Source organism: Siphateles boraxobius, unplaced genomic scaffold (assembly GCF_051911475.1).
Source record: "Siphateles boraxobius isolate OS27281-9 unplaced genomic scaffold, OSU_SipBor_1 9, whole genome shotgun sequence".
Lineage (NCBI taxonomy): Eukaryota > Metazoa > Chordata > Actinopteri > Cypriniformes > Leuciscidae > Siphateles > Siphateles boraxobius.
The window spans coordinates 15,672,567-15,698,174 of record NW_027509219.1 but is presented as its reverse complement, the minus strand read 5'-3'; the positions used below and the strand labels follow the sequence as shown (position 1 = coordinate 15,698,174).

The 25,608-nt window shown below is 38.0% G+C and overlaps 1 protein-coding gene across 1 annotated transcript; it reads left to right on the top strand.

Moving 5' to 3' along the window:
• Positions 1-4,816: 4,816 nt before the first annotated feature.
• LOC143732145 (uncharacterized) lies at positions 4,817-21,332 on the top strand. Its single transcript, XM_077222889.1, has 3 exons — positions 4,817-4,914; positions 5,306-5,443; positions 20,302-21,332. Exons 2-3 carry the CDS (start codon positions 5,359-5,361, stop codon positions 21,159-21,161), a joined length of 945 nt encoding a protein of 314 aa, XP_077079004.1. The 5' UTR covers positions 4,817-4,914; positions 5,306-5,358; the 3' UTR covers positions 21,162-21,332.
• The last annotated feature ends 4,276 nt before the right edge of the window (positions 21,333-25,608 follow it).

The window sequence follows — 25,608 nt, the reverse complement described above, 5'->3', positions numbered from 1 at the left end:
CCTTTTTATTTAATAAATTGTAGGCTAGCTCTACTCTTTATTTACACTTCAGTGTCCTCTGACGCCTGAATATTTTGTTGTCCAGTCCCTCCTGCCCGGTCTGGCACATGTGAATTGGGTGAAGGCGGCTGTCCCCATCTGCTGAGTAAGAGCACCTAAAACAGAAAAAAAAATCACAATGCAAAAAAATTAGCATTTAGGTCAAACAGGAGATTATATTTATTTGTACATTCGTGCAGCGAGATGAAGTATGTAACGTGGGGCTATATGAAACGAATCCCCCCTTGACGACAGGCCTGGTTGTCAGGCGCTATAACCTAGGCTATGCTATAACAGTGCGCGCAAATATCGTGATATCGCATAAGCACTAATACATCCATATTTTGGATTTGTATTACGACGAGATGGTCTAATCGGCATTCCCAGGTACAACTCGAGATAGTTCTGCATTGAATAAAGTAAAGTAAGTCATGTTTTCTGTGTAATTCTGGCACGCCGCGGTCACTTCTTTGGGTAGCGCTATGGGGAGCACTGCTAGCGTTGGTTACGCCGGTGTTCTCCGTTAATTTTCCATTGAAATTTCAATAACAACCATAATGATGATTCAGATGGAAAAACAATGTTTATTCAATGTTGGCTTGCTGTCTGGCTAATTGGTTTTCAAATGTGAACTCAGTAACTTTGTTATGAAGACAATTTATGCAGGAAGCATAAATCATCTCTGTGCTTGCACTGGGTCAATCCCGCTTTTCGTCAAGGTAAAGCCAGTTTTAAGCTTCTGCGTCGAATCGACGGCGTATACCCACGCAGACCCCTCTGCGTCGCCGCGAACCCCACTCCGACCCCTCAGCCGTAGCTCGACGTGCACCTCCAAAAAATTTTAACTACGCGTCGAGGTGACGTTCACATCATCCAAACGAACCGAACTCTGACGTTATTCGAACCCGGGTGCGCACCAAAAGTGCTAGTGAAAGGTCCCTTAATCAAAGAACAAAGGGAACAGAGAAAATTACTCACTGCTCTTGACTAAAGAAGTTTTGTAGCTTTAATAAGGATTATTCTATATTTAATTTATAATTTATGCAGTGCAGACTGTTTGATAACTTTGTTCAATTTCTGTGTCCTACCTGTTAGACAGTAAGGGCACAGGTAAATATGACATTTATTTTATACTATTGTACTATTGAAACAATAACAAGTTTGCAGTAATGAAAATATGTCACTATTCAATTTTGTACAAAAAAAATGTTGAAAACACTGCATTTAGTTGTTGAGAAATACACATTTCAGCATTATCACTAATGTGTGCATTTTACTTGAGAACCAAGCAAGTTGACTCAAACCAATTGTTTATTATATCGCAGTCGCAATATTGACCTCAATAATCGCAATGTGACTTTTCCCCCAAATCGTGCAGCCCTACATGGTCTCTCTAGGTCAGCTCCAGCACCAACACAGATTTGAATGTTCAGGCTACTTGTCGAAGGTTTAATAGACAGGCGAATCAATGTCATTTAAGGAATAAGGTCGCGTCAATGTTTCATTCAAGATCGCAATCTTTTAATGATTAACTGTGCAGCTCTAACTTATCTATCTAAATATTTTTTTTTAAACCCTGACATTTCATATATAAATATATTTGAATTTACATGAATACATTCTTCTTCTTTTTAAACATATGAACGTATCAATAAAATTGTAAATTCATTTTAGATAAATATATATAAAATTAACCATAAAAATCCGTCTCACAAGACCGAAGCAAGACACACACACAACTTGACGCAAGTGACGCAACCCATAGCAACGCGATATAGCAACAACACCTCAGACTGACAGAAACGTAAAAATAAACGTGAATTTAGGCCACTTTAGTTTTGTACACATTGTCATGTTAATTATAAGCAATTTTTTTTATTGACCACAATATTATCATTGATATATGTTTGAGAAGGGCACTTTTGATTAATTTTGAAATAGGGCAGGGGCTCGAGCACCCAAAGCCACCCCCCCCCCCCCCCCCCCAACTGCACGTGCCTTTGCTACATTTGTTTTATCATTTAACCGTGAAAATACATTTGATTTCACAAAGAGCAAGAAACAAGCAACAGCATCATGGATCGTTTTTTAAAAAGAAAAGCCCCACAAGAACCGGACAGTTTTTACTGTGAAATGGAGCCTCAGCCTACTACTTCCTCCACCAGCTCTGAGTCGGCACCAAAGGTCGCAAAGGTAACGTTAGAAAAGGCTAAAAAGAGAACATACAACGACAGTTACCTAAAATTTGGCTTCATCAGTACTGGGGATGCAACATGCCCTCTCCCTTTGTGTCTAATATGTGGGATGAAACTGTCAAACCAAGGGATGGTTCCGAGCAAACTTAAAAGACACCTGACCACCAATCATCCATCACTTGCTGACAAGGATCCTGAATATTTTGTTAGAATGAAAAGTCAATAAAGCCGTCAGGAACAAATGATGATTAAATCCGCTAAAGTCTCGGAGAGGGCACTGGAAGATAGCTACCTTGTAGCTGAAATAGTAGCTAAAACAAAGACGCCTCACACTATTGCAGAAACTGTAATTATGCCAGCATGTACAGCAATAGTGAACAAAATGCTAGGGCCTCAAGCTGCAAAAGAAATTTCAAAGGTCCCGCTGTCGGATTGTACAATAGGGAGGCGAATCAATGACATGTCTGTAGACATTGAAGATGTCGTTTTGGGGAAAATCAAGACAAGTGGACATTTTTCTTTACAACTTGATGAGTCAACGGACGTGAGTGGGCACGCTCAGCTCTTGGCAAATGTTCGGTTTGTGGATGGGGACCGTATTAGAGAGAATTTTTTATTTTGCAAACCGCTGCCAAACAAAACATCAGGAGAAGAAATTTATCGTGTGACAACTGAGTATCTTGAAAAGGGAGGATTGAGTTGGAAGAACTGTATTAGTATCTGTACTGATGGTGCAGCTGCAACGACGGGCTGTGCCAAAGGTTTCATTAGCAGGGCAAAGCAGCAAAACCCTAACATCCGAACAACCCACTGCTTCCTTCACAGGCACTTGCTGCAAAGACGCTCCCAAAAGAACTTTCGGACGTGCTTGACAGAGCATTCGACATTGTTAATTTCATAAAGGCGCGCCCGTTAAAGAGCCGTCTGTTTTCGATTCTGTGCGAGGAAATGTGGGCAGAGCATCAGAGCTTGTTGCTACACACGGCAGTCCGCTGGCTGTCACGGGGGAAGGTTTTGGGTAGATTGTGCGAGTTAAGAGAAGAACTCAGAGTCTTCTTGACAGAAGAAAAATCTGCATATGCAGAGCTGCTCGCAGATGAGCAATGATGCCTAAAACTCGCGTATTTGGATGACATCTTTAAACACCTCAATGAGCTGAACATTAAAATGCAAGGCAAAGAAGAAAACCTCCTCTCCTCGTCTGACAAACTGCGTGGCTTCAGATCTAAGCTCACACTCTGGCGTTCCTTTGTGGGACAGGGCAGGCTGGATATGTTTCCCCTGTGCAATGTGCATGTAAACAGCAGTACACTTTCTGATCTCATAACCCAGCATCTGAAATCTCTCGATGAGCGATTTAATCATTATTTTCCATCGGAGTCTTATGCACAGTTTGACTGGGTCCGTGATCCTTGGAGTTCAAGCGCGCTGGAGAGCGCAAAGGACTGGCCACTGCCAACACAGGAGCAACTGATGGAGATCAGGGAAGACCGCACATTGAAAATGAGATTTGGTGACATGGAATTGGACAGGTTTTGGATTTCAGTGAAAAAAGAGTATCCAGTGGCTTCAAGTAGCGCAGTTGCTATTTTGCTACCCTTCTCCACAACTTATCTGTGCGAACTGAGCTTTACAAGCCTGACGTACATCAAGAACAAGTACAGGGAGCGACTGAGGACTGTGGACCAGGAGCTCCGTGTCTGCCTCTCATCCATCCCGGCCAGGATAGGGCGGCTGTGTGCGTCTCACCAGGCTAACTGTAAGAGTATGTCTACTTACAGTAGACCTGTCTTTAACGGTTTATACGTTTTTGCAAAAAAAAAAAAAAAACTATTTCCCTATGGAGAAAATGAAATACTTTGAAAATAGTTTCAGTTATGACTTTGTTATTTTTTCATTTTTTTTAGTCTTTAGTTTTGTATCAAATACAATGTGATTTTCAGTTTCATTTTATGCACCGGTGTCAGACATTCCCAATGAGATAATTAGTAATTTTTTTACTACTTTTTTTTAGTATTTTTTAGTATTTTACGTTAAAACATGTGCATTATGAACAAAGAACCGTAATTATTTCCAACTTCCAATCATGTGTTTTTGTTAATCCTGTCGACACTTAGTTGTGAATGGGGTCTCCCACACTGCTGATCCATGCACATCCTTTCTCCCCTTGGCTTTTAGATTTTCGGGTAGAAAAAAAATTACACTCCCCCGTCCAAACTTTTAGGATATCGGGTATCAGATTTGCACAATCCATACGCACAACGCTTCGGCATGTTTCCCTCGCTCGAAAGCTTGCCAGACCTCCCGCGCCTAGTTACGGTTGCTAAGACACGATTGGCCAGTGGCGGTTTTCGGGCGTGGCTTAGCGAAGGGTCAATTGTTTAATTGTTTTTTATTTTAAAAAAGACAGGAATACTGGATGGAATATAAAATGTTTTATTTTATTTTTTCTCATATGTTTTTCTTTCCTTTTCTTTTCCCTTATCCCTTGTTATATTCTTACAGTTAAACCTATGTACGCCCAACACTCCAGACCAGTATGGGGCGGAAATGCGTATTTTAAGTTGGTTTGTTGAACCGCCATACAACTCAAGAAGAAGAAGAAGAAGAAGAAGAAGACGACGCTGCACATCTAAACGTTCAACAAATTTAGAGTTTTTGAACTCTTAAAGTATTTGAGGTGAAATAATCGATACAAATTTACGTATAGTTTATAAAAGTAATGTGAAATTAATGGATTATTATGTAAGGTGCCGTGTGACTCCTTACAGTTCAGTTTTCAGTTAACGGTAAAGTTAATGGATAATTCGCGTTTTCTATCATTTAGTTTCTAAATCGTCACTTTAGAAATGATTATTATATTACACACTTTTATTTATATATTTAATTATATATATTTCTGTCTGAAAACTGAACTATGAAGCGTTACATGAACTGTATCTCTTAAATTTCCCTTAAGATATTTGTCTGTGACTAAAGTGCATTTATACGATAAAAAAATAGGTTTGGGATTTTTATTTATTTATATTAATTGTTTCCTCGTATTAAAATTAAAATGTCCTAACATTTAGGAACAAGAAACTCTTGGTGAAACAACTGAGATCTACGTGACATTGTTTTCAAGATGGCATTTATTAAAGAGGAGACTGAAGAGATGACAATTTCAGAACCATTCAGAGTGAAACATGAAGAAACTGAGGAACAAACAGGTTGGTTTTTTCTTTTATCTTAATGCAGAAGATCGTATTTTTTCCAAATTAAAATTTTTGTATTTAAACAAATAAATGTTTATTTTGTAAAGTGACATGAACCAAAATGAACATATAAAGATTAAATTAAGAATATGGAAAATCCAGTCATATGAGTGCCACAATTAAAGCTGATTAGTTAAAAAAAAAAATTACAATTGTCTTAATGTCATCATCACCAAAGACACTGGATTATGGGGTTAAATCCATGCTTTTAGGAGATAAATGTCATTTTACAAGATGTAGAGCACTTAAATTTAGGTAATCTGTGTCAATAATAGAGTTAAAGTATATAGCAAATCTATTAGAACTATTAAACTGTAATTATTTTATCCACTTTAAAATAAAATAAAAATACATGAGTTACTTATGAACGCTAATATAATCATAAGTAAATAATACATTACTGGGATATTTAACCTTAAAATTAAAAAAGAAATCATAAATTACTCAACCTGGGGTTGTTCTGATGCCATATGTAATTTTTTATTTTATGGAACATTAGAGGAGAATTAAAAAAATAAAAGCTCATCCATATAATGGCAGTGAACAACAAAGGGGTGAGTAATTTATTACTTAATTTTCATTGCAGGGTTGACTATCCCTGTAATCCATCTGTAGATAATCTTAGCGTGAGAGTGAATCAGGAAAGATCTAATGCCTGGCTCACACTACATGAGTTTTAATATCCTAACCGATTTTGAAATCTGGTTGCAGCACACATTTAAAGGGGTCATATAATGGTATATGTACTTTTACAAGTTGATTGTACTGAAATGTGTGTTGGCAGTGCCTGTACACAATAGGGATGGGACGGTATGAAAATTTCATATCACGATTATAGTGACCGAAATTATCGTGATTATCAATATTATCACGGTTTTGTTAAAACAAGATGAAAGTGTTAAAAAAGAACTGATGCTCACACTGAAAACATTTCAACAAGTTTAATATTTGAGAATCAACAAACAACAAATAAAACAAGCAGCTCTATCACTTTTTAAAGCAAGATTCTATTCTGGGGCATTTTGATTTTCTTCCTTATGATGACCGTCGTCTATAGCAACATATTATAACAGCGCACATCCATGTATCACAACGGACGCGCGTTCTCATTTCATTCAAATACAACTTGTCATCTTGCGTCTCCGTTTTTGATTGTATTGAAAATGAAATTTTCTCCTCACAATTATTGATTTATTGTTTACAGAATTTGATAATATTGTTGTGATCATATTGTCTGGACGAGCTTTGTACGCTAAATGGATTTAACAGCTAAGAATAGAGACATTAATCTCTATTCAAAATGTCCCCGTAATTATGTGGTAAAAAAAAAAATCGGTGTTATAAGTGTACAATGAATATACATTATTATCTCTTAAATGTCACTCTTAATAGTCTTGTTTGAACTTATTCGTTCGTCTTTGGCTCAAAGCCACTTGCTGCAAACTTTTCTTCGCGGAAGCTTCAAGTTTATTTCAAGTGAGTGAGATAAAATATGTCAACTCAAAACAACATTTGTAGTTTTAGTATTGAGATCAAAGTTAACTTGCCTTGCGTTCGCTACAACAGTGGATGATGGTCACACAGGACGACTCAGCAGATTTGAAGTGTTTACCCCTATCACTGCGACTTTTTTTGTGCATGTTCTGCAGACAGAGTAACCATCCTCGATTAAGTTTCCCTCAGGATTTTTGTAAATGCCAAAATATGACCACACCTCAGATTTGGTCCTCTTAAAAGGCTGAAAAATCTCCCGAACACGGTCACTGCCTTCCGCCATTCCTTCTCGAATAAAAAAAAAACCCAACATTGTGCGCCTGCGTCAGACTGTTGCTGGCTGGACAGGATTTATAGTGAGTTATTAAAATCGCGATAACCAAACACGGTTTTAATGATAATTGAATTTTAAACGATATTACTAACCGTCAGTACATTTTATCGTGGTTTATAGTAAAACCGGTAATCGTCCCATCCCTAGTACACAACCATCATATAATGATAAAAATCCATCCAGTGTTTTTGTTTTAATCTCCTTTCAACTCAGCGTTTCAACACAGACCCGCCCTGAGGGAGCTGTCATCATAGTCCGCCATTGTTGATACACTGGAGCAGAATGGCGTCTAAGCGATTGTGGTGTTCTGTTCTTGGGTGTAATAAGGAACACAGCAGTCATTTTAATGTTCCTAAATCCGAACCGCTGAAGACGCAGTGGCTGAGTTTTATATTTGAAGGGAATATTCCCAACGATCAATGTAAATGCTTTTATGTTTGCGCTAATCATTTCTCACCAGACTGCTTTATAAACAAGTGTCAGTGTAAATCTGGTTTTGCTAAGAAGCTGGTACCAACTATTCGTGTTCCTGCTGCACCCCCAGAAGTGTAACGTTTTATTAACCTTTAAATATTAATTTTTGCAAATCGCTTGCACGCTTCACGATGAATGCGGCTAATGTTTAGTCTTGTTTACACACATGACTGACAAGCCTACATTTACCAAAAAACGTTTTTCAACATCAATCTGTCAACGAACTAACCTATACATCAGTAAACGCATAGCGTCTGTATCTCACTACTCTACCCTGCCAGTACATACAAAAATAGATCAGAGTGACATTACGTTACAACCATTCTGAAACGGCCTGTTCGAGCCTTAATTGTTGAACTTCTTTGGGGCCGTCATCTTGTTCCTAGTCCGACTCCGGTTCAAATTGGTATGGTTGAACAGATGTTTCCTCAGAGACTCCCGCTGCCATTCTTGTTCCAAAATATACCCTCAACTGTTGTCAAGGCAACACTCCACGTGTGTTGTCAAAAAGCCCCACAAAACAGAGGGGCGGAGTCAGCAAGCTCATTATCATTTAAAGGCATATGCACTGAAACGGCGTGCTGAAAACAGACCTGTTTTTGACCAGGTAAAATGAAAGTTTTCTTACTCGTACTAATGAGAATTTTTAATAAAAGCATATTACAAAGTTTTCATTTTGACCCTTAAAGATTCATATTAACTTGTACAAAAATGGCATTATATGACCCCTTTAAAGGGTCATTCCACCGGTGGAGAAATGAATATGTATTGAAAGTGGGTCATATATGTAGTAGAATAGTATCATACATTTCTAATTTGGGACCTTCTTGGCCGATAAAAGGCAGAAAATGACTTTTTAGTGCTTGTGGATTGTAGACAACAATCCCCATAGTGCATTGCAATGCTCAGCTCCGCAGACCACTCCCACTACAGTAGCTAGCTTAACTGCAAGATATTTGTGCAATGAACCTCCCACGTTAGCGTGTTAACAAAATGAAAATAAACTTACTTTACAGAAAGACGACCATTTGACCCTGTAGGCTTTGGCTGACGTTGCCAGTTGACGTTAGGTATTCTAAAGAAGGTCTCCAGGACGCCGGTATCCATATGGGGTGCGAAACTCGGGTGAGCAACAACACACACGTCCGTGTCATCCTCCGATTCCGTAGCACCGCTGGAATTCTCGGCAGCAGACAGACTCTTGTTCTGTGTCCATTGGCACACAGTGAGAGCACAGGCACCACCAATCTGCCCCAGCTCGAGCCATTGCGGGCTCCTCGTCCTCGTCTCGTCGGCTGTGGTGACAGCAGCTTCAGCCGCCTCCGGTTCCTCCATAGCCCTCAGCTGTTCGTCGCTATACTGTGGTATAAAGGTAGCCACGAACATCCGTTTCTACCATCACTTCGTCAAAATCCAGATCCTCCATAATGCATCCGTCTGCGTATTCAGTACCTTCGTCCATATTTTCAAAAAGTTTCTGCCGGTGAAATCAAACGCACCGGCAATGATCTGTGATAGGTCTGTTAGCGCATTAGGTCCAACCCCCTATGGGCGGGTTTGAAAGGGTGGGAACTAGTGCTTGTAGTCTTCACAGAAATCCCCCCCTTTTACACTTCCTCCTACAATTACGTAAAATGACGATTTTTGCGTCATTGTAGGAGGAAGTGAAAAGGGTAAATAATGGATTTCTCTCGTCTCAGGGGAAAATGAAAGAGTGTTGCACGACCATTCAATAGTATGACTGGATTTCTGACAATGGAAATCTTAATGCAAATGGGTGGAGTGACCCTTTAAGGAGAATCTTTGCAGATTTTCTTCCCTCAAATCTTAAACATGCTCACACTACAAGATTTGAAAATCGCAGCGCTTCAATCACACACTACAAAATGTTATTAAGATTATCGTGCCAGAGGAAGCGCCTTGATATGATTCCATCATGGTCATATGATCTCACGCTGAAAAAAAAAAAAAAAAAATATATATATATTTTTCGGAAGCAGAAAAGTGGATGTAAACTAAATATCTGTCCTTCATAAATCATATTCGTGAAAAGGTTGCCGTGCCAAGGAAAGCGAAATCTTCAAAAAACAATTATCCTTTTAAAGGGATAGTTCACCCAAAAATGAAAATTCTGTCAGTATTTACTCTCCCTCATGTTCTTCCAACCCCGTAAGACCTTCGTTCATCTTCGGAACACGAATGAATATATTTTTGATGAAATTGAAAGCTGGATCACTCCTCCATACTAGTCCCTAGTAGGCTTGGGCGGTATCCAAATTTTGATACCGTCAAACCTCCTCCCTATTTTACCGGGGTATACGGTATTACCGTGACTAATTAAAAATTATGACATAAGGCTCAGACAGCGTCACCAAACTGTTGGCTTGTGCCTACACCGTTCAGAAACTGAATACCAGATCGGGCAAAAACAAAACAAAACAAAAATCAAGCCCAACCCGTGCACGTTGTGTCTGATCCCGGCTGACGGCATTAAATGTAATTATGAGCCGGAGCCCTATTTAGACTCGACTATTTTTAATATGTGGGCCGTTGAAATATGGTGGAGCCAAATAATGTTTTAACCCAGGTGCTGAGGGGGTGGTAGATATAAATACTATTTATAAGTGAGCAAAAATGGGACACTTAATAATATTTAATTATTTTAATTATGACAATTAAATTATTCATTTTATTAATTAATTTAAATTAAATTAACAAGCAACAAGCAAGAAGTGCATTTGTAAATCCGGTGACGCGTCCATTGATTTTTATAAATACAACTTTTCTGTCAGTGTCTGCTGCAAAGATTAAGTTGACGATCGCCATCACCTAGTGAACGCGCATATATAGAGAGAAATGCAAATCATGGATTACATAATCAGAAGGTATAGGCTAGCCTTTTTCTTTTCGTTTTGAATTGTTTCGTTTAAAGAAATTGACGATTGATATCTCCGTAGTGAAGGCGCCTATAGAGAGAAATCATTGATTAATCAGAGAGTATGCTGCCTTTATTTCTTTTCCTTTTGAATTGTTTCGTTTAATGAATTTGATGATCGCCATTTCCGTATGAACGCGCATAGAGAGAAATGCACATCATGGATTAAATAATCAGCGAGTGGCCTATTTCTTTTCGTTTTGAATTGTTTCGTTTAATGAAATTTCAAGCTTTATTTAGATATAGGCTTATCTGTCATGTCTGTGAGGCATACACTGAGTTTCGGTTAATTTATGATGAGATTTCAATGCAAGTGACCGCGGCGCGCCAGCGCACGATCATGTCATGATTATGTTGTCTGCTATATTTGATTCTTATTAATTAAATCCAGGGAATTGAATGATAAAAAAATTATTAAAATTAAGATACAATTTATACAAAACGAAATTCACTTTAAAGAAAGGCCTTTTACAAAATGAAACTTAATTAAGTGGTCAATGACTGACTCCCGATGCATCCCATCTTACTCGTGCTGTTCAGTTTTCATTATCAACGTAAAAAAAAATAACATTATAATATTTTAACAAATATAAACTAATGCGCTTATTTAATGAACTCGGGGCAAAATGCATCCTGGCAGCAGTGAGTGGGTGGTTGTTTCGGAGATGCGACATTAGGTTAGAGGTGTTTCCATATCTCGCGGTCACCTTTTTTATTGCAACATTTACAAATTGCCTCGTCAGTATTTACCGCCTCTCCCTTCTCTCTCTCTCTTTCTCCTCCACACTGTCACTTGATCACAACTACATAAGCATTTTTAGGCATTGAATAAATTATATTTATATATTATATATAAGTGCCGGTAATGACGGTTTTGGTGTTGCTGTTTTAAGACCCCGCGGTATACGATATTACCGTAATACCGCCCAACCCTAGTCCCTAGGCTTCTTCAGGGATTGAAACTTGCCAGCCCTGAAAAGTCATTAAAGACATCGTTAAAATAGTCCAAGTGACTACAGTGGCTCAATCTTAAGTTTATCAAATGACCAGAATACTTTTTGTGTGCAAAAACAAACAAAAATAACTACTTTATTTCAACTATTCATTTCCTTCTCTCTGGGCCTCGAGTCAGTTCACTAGTGTAATAGTGTACACTTCTGTTGTTGTAAGTCACACGCATCATCCACATGACCAGCGTCGGCCAATAGTGAGCCTACGTGTGACATAGCTCTACTCAATCATACTAAGTTAACTGACTAGAGGCCAACAGAGAAGGAAATGAATAGTTGAAATAAAGTCGTTATTTTTGTTTGTTTATGCACACAAAAAGTATTCTCGTCGCTTGATAAACTTAAGATTGAGCCACTGTAGTCACTTGGACTATTTTAAAGATGTCTTCAATGACTTTTCGGGGCTGGCAAGTTTCAATCCCTGAAGAAGCCTATGAAGGAGTGATCCATCTCTCAGATTTCATCAAAAATATCTTAATTCGTGTTCCGAAGATGAACGAAGGTCTTACGGGGTTGGAACAACATGAGGGAGAGTAATTACTGACAGAATTTTCATTTTTGGGTGAACTATCCTTTTAACATAGGTTATTTCTAATGAATGGCGTCAGCTCTGGTCAATACAATGAATCAATCCCATTGATCTCTATGAAGTGACGCATCAACTTCAGCGTTGCCCATGTGCCGGATTGCTGCTCAGCTGAGCCTTATAAAGTGGAGCTCAAAGATAAAATCAAATATTAAAATAATTAACAGATTGTTTCATTACATAGGCCTATATCTTAGAATGAATCTGAATTTTTTTACATTTCCGTTGTATGAACAGTTTAACAACTCACTCAAAGGCAGGCCCTTGCCGCCACCTAGTGTCGTAATAATGTAAGTGGACTGAGTGACAGCCTGTCTATAACGTGCAGAGGCGAGACGAGCAATGATGATACTGGTGAAATATCAGCAGAAAGCCTCTCCTTAGGTGCGATTCCAGGATCAGAACTAACTGTTATATAACAATGATCTAACAAGCATATTGTCAAGTTTGTGTTCTGTTATTATATTATATGGACCCTTATTTTGACATTGTATCTTCTGTTTACTCCACTTTTATTAGTTTCGGTTTCATTACTGAACATGTGCTAGTTTTTGTGCCTACAAAACAACAGCGTAACACTTATTCATTTAGCAATAAATAAATAAATAAAGATAATACCGCATATCACGCTGTTGAGTCACTCAAAATTACCTCAATGGAAATTCCTTCACCACGACAGCCCTACTTGTTTCTTATTGGCTATTGTGACAGTATTGACGTAATCACAGTCTTGCTCATCCCGATAAATATCAAACATGTTTGATATGATTGGGGCGAGCCCGATTTGTGTGAGAGCAGATTGGGAGGTGCAAGATTCGATCTGTGAACGCCTCACATTACAAGATAATATGCGTCGAACATCGGAACCAATCGAGGTCTTCGACAAAATATTTTCTCAGATTCTCGGGAGGGGGAAATCGGGCATAAACCGGCCTAAAACTCCTTTAGTGTGAGCCAGGCATAAATCTACACATTATCCTTTTTGATATATATTTATGTATTTTATAATGTTTTTAACATAATATACAAAATAGGGGATGATAACAACAATGAAAACAAAACAAACAAAAATGAAACCAATTAAAGAACAAAATGTGGGCTAACACAAGCAAAGCATAGACTTACAGCGAGAACTTTACATAAAGGTACAATTATGAAGAATATCTAGAAAGGGCAGCAGACAATGTAAGTTGTGCTCTAAAGACATTATTTTTTTATTTTATTTTTATTTATTTTGAAATCTTGTATATTTCAGTTATAAAAATAAGTAGCTACACTAACTTAATATTTTCAATGTTATTGTAAATGTTTGTGTGACATTCAGAAGTCATACATGTTAGTTAAAATGATTGTTAAAATGAAAAATTGTCATCACTTATGAACACCAGAGATTATGTTAGGCAGAATGATAGTCTCATTCTCCGTTCACTTGCATTGCCTCAAACTGTCAGTCTAATATACTGCCAAACATCTCCTTTTGTGGTCCATGTAAGAAAGAATACAGGTTTGGAACAACATGACTATAAACGATGACATAATTAGTGAACGATCACTTCAAACCATTAGCATTCAGTTATTTTTCAGTTTAAATATTAAGATCAAGTGAAAATATTAAGATCAAGTGAAACTTTTACAAAATGAAACTTAATTAAGTGGTCAATGACTGACTCCCGATGCATCCCATCTTACTCGTGCTGTTCAGTTTTCATTATCAACGTAAAAAAAAATAACATTATAATATTTTAACAAATATAAACTAATGCGCTTATTTAATGAACTCGGGGCAAAATGCATCCTGGCAGCAGTGAGTGGGTGGTTGTTTCGGAGATGCGACATTAGGTTAGAGGTGTTACCATATCTCGCGGTCACCTTTTTTATTGCAACATTTACAAATTGCCTCGTCAGTATTTACCGCCTCTCTCTTTCTCCTCCACACTGTCACTTGATCACAACTACATTAGCATTTTTAGGCATTGAATAAATTATATTTATATATTATATATAAGTGCCGGTAATGACGGTTTTGGTGTTGCTGTTTTAAGACCCCGCGGTATACGATATTACCGTAATACCGCCCAACCCTAGTCCCTAGGCTTCTTCAGGGATTGAAACTTGCCAGCCCTGAAAAGTCATTAAAGACATCGTTAAAATAGTCCAAGTGACTACAGTGGCTCAATCTTAAGTTTATCAAATGACCAGAATACTTTTTGTGTGCAAAAACAAACAAAAATAACGACTTTATTTCAACTATTCATTTCCTTCTCTCTGGGCCTCGAGTCAGTTCACTAGTGTAATAGTGTACACTTCTGTTGTTGTAAGTCACACGCATCATCCACATGACCAGCGTCGGCCAATAGTGAGCCTACGTGTGACGTAGCTCTACTCAATCATACTAAGTTAACTGACTAGAGGCCAACAGAGAAGGAAATGAATAGTTGAAATAAAGTCTTTATAATCACTGAAGCTGTCAATCAATTTAGTTCAATGCAAACTCACTAACTGAGCACTAGAATTTCCTATTTACAACATGTTCATTACTTTGTCATTTAAAACAAAAGTATTTGAGCGGTGTTGAGCGGATACTGATTACTTAAACTCTTCTGACTGGCCATTGCGTTCACATGCTCAACACTTCAAACACAATTGGCAGATCGCAACCTTAAATGCTTGTCAGAGTTCATGTCTGTCCTGGACTGTTTTAATTTTGTGCAACTTATTGATTTTCCAACTCATGTGCATGGCTTTACACTGGATTTGTATATTATCGATATATTATTGGGATTGGCAGATGGTTGATCCTCTGTCATACTCTACTGCAATCAGTGACTCCCCCTTTCTGCCTGTTTAAGTCATTTTAGTGCAGATGACATTTTTATGTCTATGAAAGTATTTCTACTATTTTTAATGAATTTCCTCCCTAAAGTCTAGATATGTTCCATCCTCTCGCACTGCTCCTTGGTTCAACACTGAGCTTTTGGCAATGAAAACTAAGGGACCGTCTAGAACAGCTTTAAGAAAACTGGCCTTTCTGTTCCCTCCTTGGCATATAATGAATACATTCAGCAGTATAGGGTAGCTTTAAATGCTGCTTAATCATCTTATTTTTCTACATTCATTTATAAGTCCAAAAACACGCCTAGAACATTATTTATAATGATTATAAAAATTAACTCAGCCACCCGTACAGTCTCTTGAGGATTCTGATCAAACGTGTAATGCTCTCCTGAACTTTTTTCAGAGTAAAACGCTTCACACATATCAACATGTAACAAAGTATGTTGTTATGGGAAGAAGGAGGAGGGAACCGGCTTTATTATAATTTGAATAATAAACAAATACAAAAGGAAACTAAGTAATGGTGGCAGCCCCTCACGGACACCCCTGCACAAACATAAACAAAAAGTAAACGTAAAATTCCAGGCCTGCTCCTCTCTTTTGTCCTTCACTGTCGTTGGTCCTCTTTTTATGCTTCAGAAGGTCCTCCCTGAGAGATACTAGCCGGATGCATCACGCAGGTGGCGCTCATCATCAATCACGTCACTAGCCTCGAGCCGTTCGCTCGCCTCCCTAGGCCCCGCCCTGCTTTCCACATAACAACTTTCCTGTTTCCACTACTGCACTCTTTATGCCTTACTCATAGCCTGAATAGTTTTGACTATTGGAGCCAGTGGTTGAAGAGATAATCAGGCTGTCTAATCCCTTTACTAGTCTTCTTGATCCTGCACCTACCTCTTTACTGAAAAATTGCTTGACTGCTTTGTCACAACCCATCACAGGGCTCCAGACTAACTTTTTGCCTCTGTTGCACTGGTGCGCCTAACTTTTTTATTTAGGTGCACCAGCACAAAATTTAGGTGCACCCAAATTTTTCCTCGGCTTGCGTCACCTTTAGCGCCACAATTTCACGGTTAGCTCCATATACATTCATATATATTATGCAAATTATTTTAAACAAGAATAAGGTGTAGGTAAATACTTATTTATTTGAAGCACAATTATACTGTATATAAAAATAAAAATCTTAAAAAAAAATGTTTAAAGTGATTCACTGAGCTGTCAAACTAAAACATTTTAAGCAAAATAGAACATTTCAAAATAGAAAGTGCTACTGTTTAAAAGTGCTTTCCTGAACCGTTGATCATAAATGACATGTATGTGGAAACAAGCGATGGCAACTGTCGTCTTTTCTTTTAATGTTTCGGCTATTACCCCATTAAATTGGGCACAACGTCATTGCTGTATGGCAGGTTCACCTCTAATCCATTTTTCTTAATCAGAATAATTTCCGATCTAAGTTTAGTGAATGGCAGCTCTTCTTTTGCGATGTTTTGGCGACGTTGAATTTTCTCATATATCTATATCTCTTTATGGCTCTGTGTAGGCCTACAGGAATATCTGGACCACAGCCAATCAGAGGCAAACACCCACCCCATCCCTGTCTCTGATTGGTTTAGGCCACGATATGATCAAACCATGAGTTTGAGTTCCGTCAAAGGAGAACAAGCGCTTTGTTCGTGGAGAGGCAGCGGATGCGAGGACGTTAGGTGCACCAGTGCGACCTAGGAAAAATTTTAGTCGCACCCTTACAAATTTTGGTTACACTCTTGAGCCATCACTTATTTCATTAATACGTCAATGTCTTCTGGAACTGTACCATCTAAGCTTAAGATTGCTGCTGTCAGCCCTGTTCTTAAAAAGCATGGTCTCGATCCTTAATCTCTAAGTAGCTACAGGCCTATTTCAAACCTCTCTTTTCTCTAAGATTTTAGGAAAAAGTTGTTGCCTCCCAGTTACAGGCCTATTTAACAGCACATAACATGTATGAGGCTTTCCGGTCTGTCTTTCGTCCGTTACACAGTATCAAAAACAGCTCTAGTTAAGGTTCTTAATGATCTCCTCCTAGCTTCTGATCCTGGCACTCTTAGCGCTCTCCTTCTGTTAGACCTTAGCTCTGCTTTTGACACTTTTAGTCATGAGATACTCCTGTCACGGCTTTCCGCAATTGGAAAGTCTTGTACAGCCTTTGACTGGTTTTCCTCCTATTTGACAGGGAGGCAACAATTTTCTGTTTACCAGGGCCCATATTTATCAAGCCTCTGAAAATTACTCACAAGAACACTGCTAAGAATTGACTTAAGAGTAAAAAAATTATTGGCTCAAAGCTGCGCTTAAAAGTTGGTTATCAAGCATCTCAGTCGTAAATTTAAGTGAAGTTTAGGACTAAATCTTAAAGGGGAACTTGGCAACTCTAGCCATTTCTTTGCTGATTTTCACTTTTGTTGTCGCACGTTTTTTCAACGAGCTCCAGAGGTGGAAAGTCCAGGTTCAGAAAGTAAAAGTCCTCAGTAGTTTGTTCCAATCACCTGGATTTGCTAATTAGCAGTTTTTCAGCCAGTAGGTAGAACTAATTAGTGAGATCAGCTGGCTGAGTTCATGGGTGGAATAAACTTATGGCAGGACTTTTACTTTCTGACCCCTGGACTTTTCACCTTTGACGAGCTCCCCCTACAGCTGTGGGGCGTATATTTCAAAACACTGTCGTAAAATAACTCAATTGCGGCACCCTCCCCCACTTTCTACCGCTGCTCATGTGTATTTGTTGTTATCGGAGCCGGACAACTTTATCGTGTGGAACTATGTCTACCGAGGTGGGTAATACATCATACACAGTATCATATGGCGTGTGTGTTAATGTCGAATTGCCGTAAAGCAGTTTGTGTTTCTCGCTCGTTTTCGCTTCTCACGAGACTTCCTTTTTCCAATTAACAAGTACGTTAGTCCCCATGTTGCAAGGTTGGTTTTCCGCCTGGGAACGCTGAGGGGAGCGGGGAAAGTCACCATTCTCACCAGAACAGGTTATTTAACCATCCAAAGGATTTCTAAACGGTATTATTGAGTTGAAATAGTTGCCAAGTTCCCCTTTAAGTGTCATTCTTAAGTGTCAGATGATTCACGATACTTTGCTGTGCCACAAATGGGATTTTGGATAATGACATTAGCATGGACCAATCACTGAATAGATTTCCTTATTTAAGAATATTCTCAGATAAATTTACATTTGAATGGTTAAATCCATAAGAGAAATTGACATTCAACACACATTTGACAATTGACAATGAATAATTTTCAAGAGAACACATTATGATATACACATAGAAAATGAAAGATAAACACGTTTTCCACCATGTCATAATTACACGTTCTAAACCGGTGTGCTGTTAACTAACCTGCTTATATATAGCCTAGGTTTTATAATCAGCCACCATAGATTCCAAAAGAAAACTGAACTGGTGGGAGTAAGAAGACTGCTTGCTGAATCAGTCGAACAGCGGAAACATTTTATAAAAGGCAAGTTCAGCCTAACATTAACCAGCGCTGACAAAGATGATGCCTGCTCTGTCCAAACGATACAGTTTGATTTACTGTCGTTGTCAAACATTTCAAAAACATTCTTTCTCTCCTCCAAGATTAACACACATCTGTCTCCTCAGTGCCATCACAAGCCCCCACTGGAGAGACCTCTCGAGCTGTCTTAAATAACTGGGAGAGTAAGAGTGATTCTTAGCTTTAAGAAATTTGATAACTTGCTTTTATACTTAAGTTTGAAAGTAGGAGTACATTTCATGAACTTGCAGCACTTAAGACTAAAATGGCACTTTGAGAAACTTGATAAATACGAGCCCTGAAACACAAATCATCCTCCAAATCTTCAGTGTGTATCAGTTCTGGTGTTCCTCAAGGTTCTGTCTTGGGCCCTCTTGTTTTCACTATATATATGTTACCAATTGGACAAATAATCAAACTCTATGGGTTTAACTTCCACTGTTTTGCTGATGACACAGATTTACTTTTAGCATTCCACCTACCTCAGTGTTCCTAAATTAACAACTTGTATCAAGGAGCTCAAGTTTTGGCTGGAGGCAAACCACCTTAAATTTAACTCTGGTAAAATGGAGATAGTACTGATTGGCATTAAATGTGTTGTGTCTAAACTATCTGGCCAACTGATAGATTTGGGTGGTGACTTGAAAACACCCTCTACAACAGTTCGAAATCTTGGTGTTCTTCTTGATTCCACTCTTTAATTTAATGATCACATTGGTAAAGTGGTAAAGACAGCTTTTTTCCACCTACGTAATATCTCATATTCAATTCTCTCTTAGTCAGCAGGAAGCCTTTGTCACATCTCAAATAGATTACTGTATAACTCACTTTTTTATGGCCTTTCAACTAAAAATATTTAACGATTTTTTATTTTTTTTATTTTAAAATTTTAGAAACTCTGCATCCCGCTTGATCACTCTTATAAGAAAGAATGAGCACATTACTTCAATCCTCTATCACCTTCATTTAGCTTCTTGTTTCCTTGCGTATGAACTTTAAAAGCTTTTCATAACCTTGGTCCTACATATACATCAGCCTTATGCTCCTGTTCATTCCTTACAATCTTCTAGTGCGGAATTGTTAGTCACCCCTAAGTTTAGTCTGGTAACTATGAGTGTAAGTTCTTATAATGTTGTAGCTCACAGGTTGTGGAATGCTCTTCAAGACATCCGTCAAGCATCCTCCCTTCTTTCCTTCAAAAACCTATTTTTCTCTGAAAATTACTCTTTAGGTCTCAATCTGTAAATTGCACCTTGTTATGGATATGTTATTTGTTAGTATTCCTCTATTTTTTTGTATTACTCAGTCCTGTTTGAATTCCTCTTTGTTTGTATCTCTAAACTGACTTTGTAAGTGTCATCTGTTTCTGTATACTACTCTTCAGCCCTTGGTTTGTGTATTGTGCTTTGTTATTGATTTTTCTTTGGCTCTGTTCCTTAAACCTATCTTTGTAAAGCAACCTTAGGTGTTGAAAAGGCACTATATAGATACAAATATTATTATTAACCTTTAGCACGTTGAATACAAATATTTGTTTGATGTCTATTGCTTTATCAAATTGGGGTTAACTTGTATTTTTCTTTTTTCACCATTCAGACCTGATGCCGCTTAAAGAGGAGAGTCAAGAACTAAATGAAATGGAGGAGAAACAAAAGTATGAAAAATCTGATTTCATAACTGAAGAAAAACTTCGCTCGCAGCCTGAAAAGTCTTTCTCACAAAATAGAGGTAAGGCGGCAGGATCTAAAAGATCTTTCACCTGTCAACAGTGTGGAAACTCGTTCACTACACCACAAGTCCTTAAAAAACACATGAGGATTCACACTGGAGGGATGCTTTTCACATGTGATCAATGTGGAAGGAGTTTCACACAAAACAGAAGTTTAAGGCTTCACATGAGGATTCACACCGGAGAAAGACCTTTCGCATGTGATAAGTGTGAAAAGCGTTTCATAAGTAAAGAAGGCCTTAATTACCACATAAGAAATCACTCAAGAGAGAACCATTTTATATGCCATCAGTGTGGAAAAAGTTTCACGTCAGTGAAACGCCTAAACAATCACTTGATTATTCACTCCAGACAGAAGCCCTTCAAATGTGACCAATGTGAAAATGTGTTCAAATTTAAAATGGACCTAAAGGGACACATGATATGTCACACTGTGGAAAAGTGTTTTAAGTGCCATCAATGTGGAAAGTGGTATAAACATGAAGGATCCCTTCATTACCACATGAGAACAATTCACAAAAGAGAGAACGATTTGAAATGTATTCAATGTGGAAAGATTTTTACAAAATATAGACTCCTTAAAATGCATAAAAAAACTCACTCTGAAGAGCAGCATTTCCCCTGTCCTGAATGTGAAATAAGTTTCACATCTAAAGGAAACCTTAAGTCTCACATGAGGATTCACACTGGAGTGAGACCTTACACCTGGGAAGATTTTCATACATAAAGGACACCTTAAATGTCACATGAAAATTCACAAAAGAGGGACATGAAAATTCACAAAAGAGGGAATGATTTAAAGCCCGGGACATTTGCGGGTTGGTCACCTCTGGATGCGAGATAAATCATTAATATGTTGATTTTAATAAAGACACTGAACTTGGCAAAACGCAAAGAACATGTGTCACTCTTTTTATATTTGTTTTCAATAACAATCCCCCGGTTTCAGAGACAAGGCTTAAGTTAGTCCCAAACTAAAAATGCACATTTTAGCTGTTTTAACTGAAAACAACTTGTACTGATATATCTTAAAATATCTCAGTGCCATTTTCTAGGGTACATTTATAAAAGCTACTTGAATGTCCTAATTGAACTAAGGCCTAATCCTGGCATAGTCTAAGCTCTGTCTGTGAAACTTAAAGCTACAATATGTAATTTTTTTGCCACTAGGGGTCGCTAACCTCTTACAATGTGCAAATGCGTAGGTTGATTACACATAAGCGGAATTATGGAACTTGTCGTCATGCTGATGGATCTAATAATGTTTACGGATGAGTGAATACATTGATGTTTTTAACATGACTGTGGTATGAAGCAGGGCGCAATTGCTAATGAGAGACAGATATCAGCGCCACACGTGAGTCCCGCTGATATAAAGGAATAAGGATATTTAATTATACCGAACTACCCGCAATTGCAGAATTACTACTCTCACAGGTCAGTTTAATAGACAAATTAAACTTGTGAGGTAACGCAGCGCTGTTTCACTTGGTCTACACTATCACACTAAACTGTATTTGAGTGTTGAAAGTAATAATGTTATTCTATGTGGTAGTTTGTTGGCTGTATGAGACTAGCAGTAAGCTAGATCAACATTAGAATAACATACTGATCATATTCTAACATTTCATCATGTTGAGCTATATAACATTGATTAGTTTAATGTACATTAGCTCACCTGTCTAATGAAGTACATGCAAGAGCGGCGTCTCTGTCAAGTCGAAGTTAGTCGCGGACGTGGAGTTCTCGGCATCTCGAAAAAGCCACACTGATATTGATCCTCGTTTTAGTTCTCCTTTTGTTCCAAAGTCTGCTTGCCATGGTCCATAATGTTTGAACGAAACAACAACAGCGTGAGCGTGCCATTAGACGTAATGCAGTGGTCCACGTCTGTCGCCATGGTTACTATGGCAGTACGAGCGCTAGAGATGCGCGGATGGGCTATTATTTCATCCGCAACCGCATCACAAAACTCATCATCCGCCCGCCATCCATTCGCACCAACGTTTTTGACCAATTTTCCCGCCCGCCATCCGCTGATACAAGGCGCTGCTGATGACAGCCGCGAGACTAGAAACCGCCCGCCACCCGCCTGAATTTCATTAAAATATTTTTTTTCATCACGTCATCCGCCTTATCCGCGGAGTCCGCGGCTATAACCGCCAACCGCGCATCTCTAACGAGCGAGCACAAACCAGGGATAACATGGATATTATGTCATTGACAGGTGACAATGATCAGGGACTAGTCATTATTTAAAAAGGCAATTTCCCTGAAATTAAAAATCTTTGGGAACTTTTAAGTTCACTGTTAATATTTGGGATATTGTAAGTACACAACTGCAGGAAATATATCACACTGTGCAAGTGACTTTGAGAAATTTTATCACAAAAATTAAACAGCTTTTATTTAACAGCTTCAACCTATATATATATATATATATATATATATATATATATATATATGTATATATAGGTATATACTAGGGATGCAGCGATACCATTTTCTCTGAATCGATCCGATCTGATACCAAACATTCTGAGTATCGACCGATACGATACGATCGGGTACCAGCGCAGTTTTTTTTTAAATCAAGTAGAATTTCTGTAACTCTGTGTTGAACTGATAATCACTCTTTTGTGTGTTAAACACATTCTACTTAATTCAGACAACTTCATTATAAAGAAAAACAACAAATCTCAAAAATATATGATCATAATCTATTTAAAAAATTCTATTATAAACTAGATTAGTGGATAATTCAGCAATAATATTTTGTCTAGATAAATCACGAGTGCACAATAATTGTATAAAATCTGATAGCACAGAATAAGAAAGGCTATTAATGATTAATTGCGCAAAAGTATTATGATATGATTATGAAAGACAGTTATAATACAGAAATGACAGAAATATATACAGAATATACAGAAATACACATAGACGGGGAAAAGATATGGGCACAGCGACCCCCTTGATTTCAACGGATAAACGTGAAGCCCATTAGAAGCACTCACTTCCTGATGGCTGAGCGTACTGCGCAACCTGACGTGATGTGAGCAACCTGTCCGACAGTTGTAAATCTTCTAGTAGCTGTGCCAAATACCGAATTGTTTCCAATTCTTCAAAAACGTTGTTGAAATATTTTGTCCCGTTGCTTTTATGGACTCTCTATCGATGGGCTTCTCCCTTGACTTTATGCCTCCATGTCCCCCCGATTGCCTCATAGACCGTAAAAAATTGCCTGAGAGCTTCTCCTCCTGTCTGTACGGTAATTTCTCTACGGTGCGACAGAGAGTCGCGTGGTTATGATGCAATCGTTAGCCTATTTTTACAAAAACGGCTTCTACGGGGCCATAACGTAAGATACAAAGTAATGGAGCTTTTTATACATTGTCGTGTTTCTTTAGAAAAAAAAAATTGACAAATGAAGTCTTTGGACGCCTCAGATGTAAAGTTATTCGCTGTCAAAGTGACGCCAAAATGAATGGGAATCAATGGAATACTAACAGCAGGTGATGGTCTGCTACAATGGCGTCCCCCAGGGAGGCTTTAGTTTCCGGCTGATGGATTAAGCCTTGTTTATACTTGACGCGTCCGTAAGAGCGCGAAGGTGCGTGCGGCAAAAATGACGTCATTGCGGGGTGGGCGGTCATGCGTGGTGGGTGCGCAAGACCCCATTTCGCCTTGCGGTGTGCACGGCACTTTTTGTAACATCGCGTGCGGCGCCGGTTTCGAAGATGAACAACTTCGAGCCGAATCTGGCCGAACTGGTACGTCTGTACCAAGATGTTTATGATCCTTCTATACACAGAGACATTTCCATTGATGGGCCACCATAAAAGCCTCTCATTTTGTGAATAAGAACACATTTGCATTAAGCACCCAGTTTCCACTTGTTTAAAGTAACTGCTTACATTTACAAAATAAGCCTACAATAGCAGAAGGTAAGCCCTGCTGATGAAATTAAGGTTTAACCCTCTGGGGTCTAAGGGGTTTTTGGGGTCCTTGATGTTCTGACATGCCCTGACATTTGTGCTTTTTTCAGTTGCTTCTAAACATATTAATGGCAAAGGTGTAAATTCACTCTATATAGCACAAACAGGGCTACCGTAATATGTGAGCAACATGTATGTATATGTTTGTATTTTTAAGAGAATAATGTTTATGCGTGGTTATTGAAAAAACTAAAACTTAAAGTGTCTGAAATAAGGCCACAAAACACATACAAAATATGTGTCCACAAGACTTTTGACTAATGGGTGTTGTTGCGTAGAATTTTTGCTTCAAAATGATCTGAAAATCGTCCTGCCTAATCATTTACACAAAACAATACATTGATTTAAATTTTATAAGACACCTTTTGTTTGGTTAGGCAATATGCGTGGAGGCGTGCTCACACCTGAGAAGACAAAGGCCGGATAATGTGCCACATACATAATGCGCTGCATATTAATTAGCCTTTCACACAGGTGTGTCACAGGGTCCCAAAGAATGCAAGAATAAAAGAAATTATCTATATATACATATTTTACAATTAGAAATTGTAACTAATTACAAATAGGTTACAATTACAACAACAATTACAATTTTAACAATATTTCAAATGTGTATTCTTTCTTTGTAAAAAGTATAAATTTGATCATGCGTATTAAAAAAGGTAAGGATTCATTAGTTTGAATATTGGAACAAACACTATAATAACATCGTAGTTGATAATTCAATATACCTACTTTATTTTTGACAAAACATCATACAATAGTATATTTAACATATGAGCAGAAATTGGTGAACAAAAGCTTAACTATTTAATGTGACAGTAGTCTTTTTTTTACAGTCAAAACTTTATAATCTATCCAAAAGTAATCACAAAATCTTGTCTAAACATTCATATTTAGTCTATAACATATTGTGTATGATATATTAGCATATACATGTTAATTTGCAGTATGTTGCTTATACAGACATTTTATTTCAACATATTTCAGGCTATTTTTACTCATCTTAGTAGGCTATAGCAATATAGAGTGGATGTGTTCATGTAAACATAACGTTTACTAATGTAGGTGCTAGAGTGAATGAACGGCACAGACACGCGCTGTATAACTGTAGTAAACAAAGCTTGCCGTTCATTCATCATTTAGCCTACACACAGACACGCAATTCATATTTAA

Coding starts and splice junctions, on each gene's coding strand:
- LOC143732145 (XM_077222889.1), top strand. CDS start 5,359: ATGGCATTTATTAAAGAGGAGACTGAAGAGATGACAATTTCAGAACCA. Junction 5,444..20,301: donor AGAAACTGAGGAACAAACAG/GTTGGTTTTTTC, acceptor TTCACCATTCAG/ACCTGATGCCGCTTAAAGAG.